The 2,016-nt window shown below is 44.9% G+C and overlaps 1 protein-coding gene across 1 annotated transcript in view; it reads right to left on the minus strand.

Moving 5' to 3' along the window:
* The window catches only part of TXNRD3 (thioredoxin reductase 3), a 45,596-nt gene extending 43,586 nt beyond the window's left edge, over window positions 1-2,010 (minus strand). The window contains exon 1 of the mRNA XM_045290152.1: window positions 1,969-2,010. Within this exon, the coding sequence (XP_045146087.1) occupies window positions 1,969-2,007 (39 nt within the window). The 5' untranslated portion in view covers window positions 2,008-2,010. The remainder of the gene's footprint in view (window positions 1-1,968) is intronic.
* Between the last annotated feature and the right edge of the window lie 6 nt (window positions 2,011-2,016).

A 2,016-nucleotide genomic window follows, 5' to 3' on the forward strand; every position in this document is an offset into this window, starting at 1 on the left:
TGATGTATGGAATGTTATAAGAGCTGTTAAGAGCCCCAAATAAAATGATATTTTTTAAATGAATGAAACTAAACTAGGTTTAAAGAAGCAAAGGAAAGTATTATGACAATGCTTCATCCAACAGGAAATCGTGAAAATGAAGCAGCCCAGTAAAACGGTTTCACTGCATACAAGGAACCTGAAGATTAGCAGCTGACTTCTTATCAGAATCAATGGGCACCAAAGGCAAGGGGATGAAGCATAAAATGTGCTGGTGGGGGGTGGGGGGTGGTCACCTAAGACTTACAGCCAGCAAAATGACCTATCCAAAAATGGAGTAGAGAACGCAGTTTTGCAGCTCCTCAAAATGTTTTGCATTGACTGTAACAGCACAAGGAGGTGAGAATGAATAAAGTTGTACTAGAGGAAGACAATAATAGCCGATGGTAGCATAAATCCACAAGAACAAATAAAGATATGCATATGTGGTGAATAAGAAAACGAATACATTAGTCTCCATCAATATTTATGCTTCTCTTCTAGGTCTTCTAAAGACATAAAATCATGTACGATGATGATCATGGCAAGGCTTTGTTTGTTTGCTCTGCAACCTATATAGATGTGATACAGGTAACAGGGGAAGAGGGAACACAGAGGGAAGTTAATAAAATTCAAAAGTTAGTACAAATTTGGAGCACACACGGGTAAGTTAAGATGTATACAAGTGCTAGAGAAACTACTTAAAAAATTACCAAAGATAATAAAAATTTCACAGGAACCTTTTAAAGCCCCCTAAAAAAATTCAATGGATTAAAATATTATGCTGGAATGCAATATAAAAGCAACAGAAAATGAGGAATGGAAGATCAGAAAACACAAGAAATAAAAACAAATAACAAAGTAAAACAAAATGGTAGTCAGAAATCCAAATCCATCGAGATTAAATGTGAACGAATTAAACAATCCAAGTTCTTTTTTAGGGTCCAACTATCTTTGTGCTGTCTACACACTTTAGATTGAAAGGAGACATGAACAATCTACAATGATAGTTGAAGACTTCACTATACCACTTTCAATAAAGGATAAAATGAAGGTGAAGATCAAAAAAGATACAAAACTATAACCAACTAGACCTAACCTATCTATGGAACATGTCAACCAACAGAAGCCACATTCCTCTAAAGTAATCATGCAAAACTTGACACAACTTGTTACTAGCCTAACCCAATCGTTCATGCTTTTGCTAGTTATTTTCCATGGATCATTATTTGGACATTGTTAAGTTTCGAAATAATAAGTCTCCATCTTAGAGGCAGGTTACCTTACAAAGGTCCTAAGTGGCTGTGTTTACGATCAGGGCACAGGTGCCCACAGTCCGTGTTTTCCCTGGCCCCTTAAAGGGCGTGGGCCACAGAGCTGAAACTACCCATCTCATCACAGATAGTCTTTTGCTTCCTTTAAAAGCTCAGAAAGCCAGGGATCCACCGAATGTTGTCGCCAGGTCAAGGCCAACAAAGTAGGATAAAGCGACTGGAATCTGGGCTTGCACTAACCTTTAACTGGATCAAAAAGTTAACCGGGTCAACAGCCAAGAGGGCCAGGGGCTGACCAACGGGCCCCCGTACCGAGAACATTCTGCAAAAACCTCAATTCACCCTTCGGAAGGGAAAGCCTGGCTCCGCGGGGTGCCGAAGCACGGGAAGCGTCAAGGGCACAAGCGGCTTTTCCGCCCGCGCATCCTGCAGTCAGTCGCGCGCGATCGCACCCCCGGGTGCTGGCCTTCCCGAAGCGATGCTGGCGCCCGGTGCAGTCCAGGGGTGCGCTCGACCCGGGATGGGGCGAGGGGCGCCAACGGGTGGAGGTGCTGGAACCGGGCGAGCCTGGCTGGGCTGGGGGTGCCCTCCCATGAGGGGGGCCTGCGGGCGGCGCCCCGGGGCGGCAAGGGGAGGGGAAGAGGGCACGGAGGGTGGACACCCGAGCCCCGCCTACCCGCGCGCTGTGCGGACAGTAGCTCTTGCTGAAGATCATCACTCGGTT

Source organism: Echinops telfairi, unplaced genomic scaffold (assembly GCF_000313985.2).
Source record: "Echinops telfairi isolate 266 unplaced genomic scaffold, ASM31398v2 ScPeMD7_31;HRSCAF=116, whole genome shotgun sequence".
Classification (NCBI taxonomy): domain Eukaryota; kingdom Metazoa; phylum Chordata; class Mammalia; order Afrosoricida; family Tenrecidae; genus Echinops; species Echinops telfairi.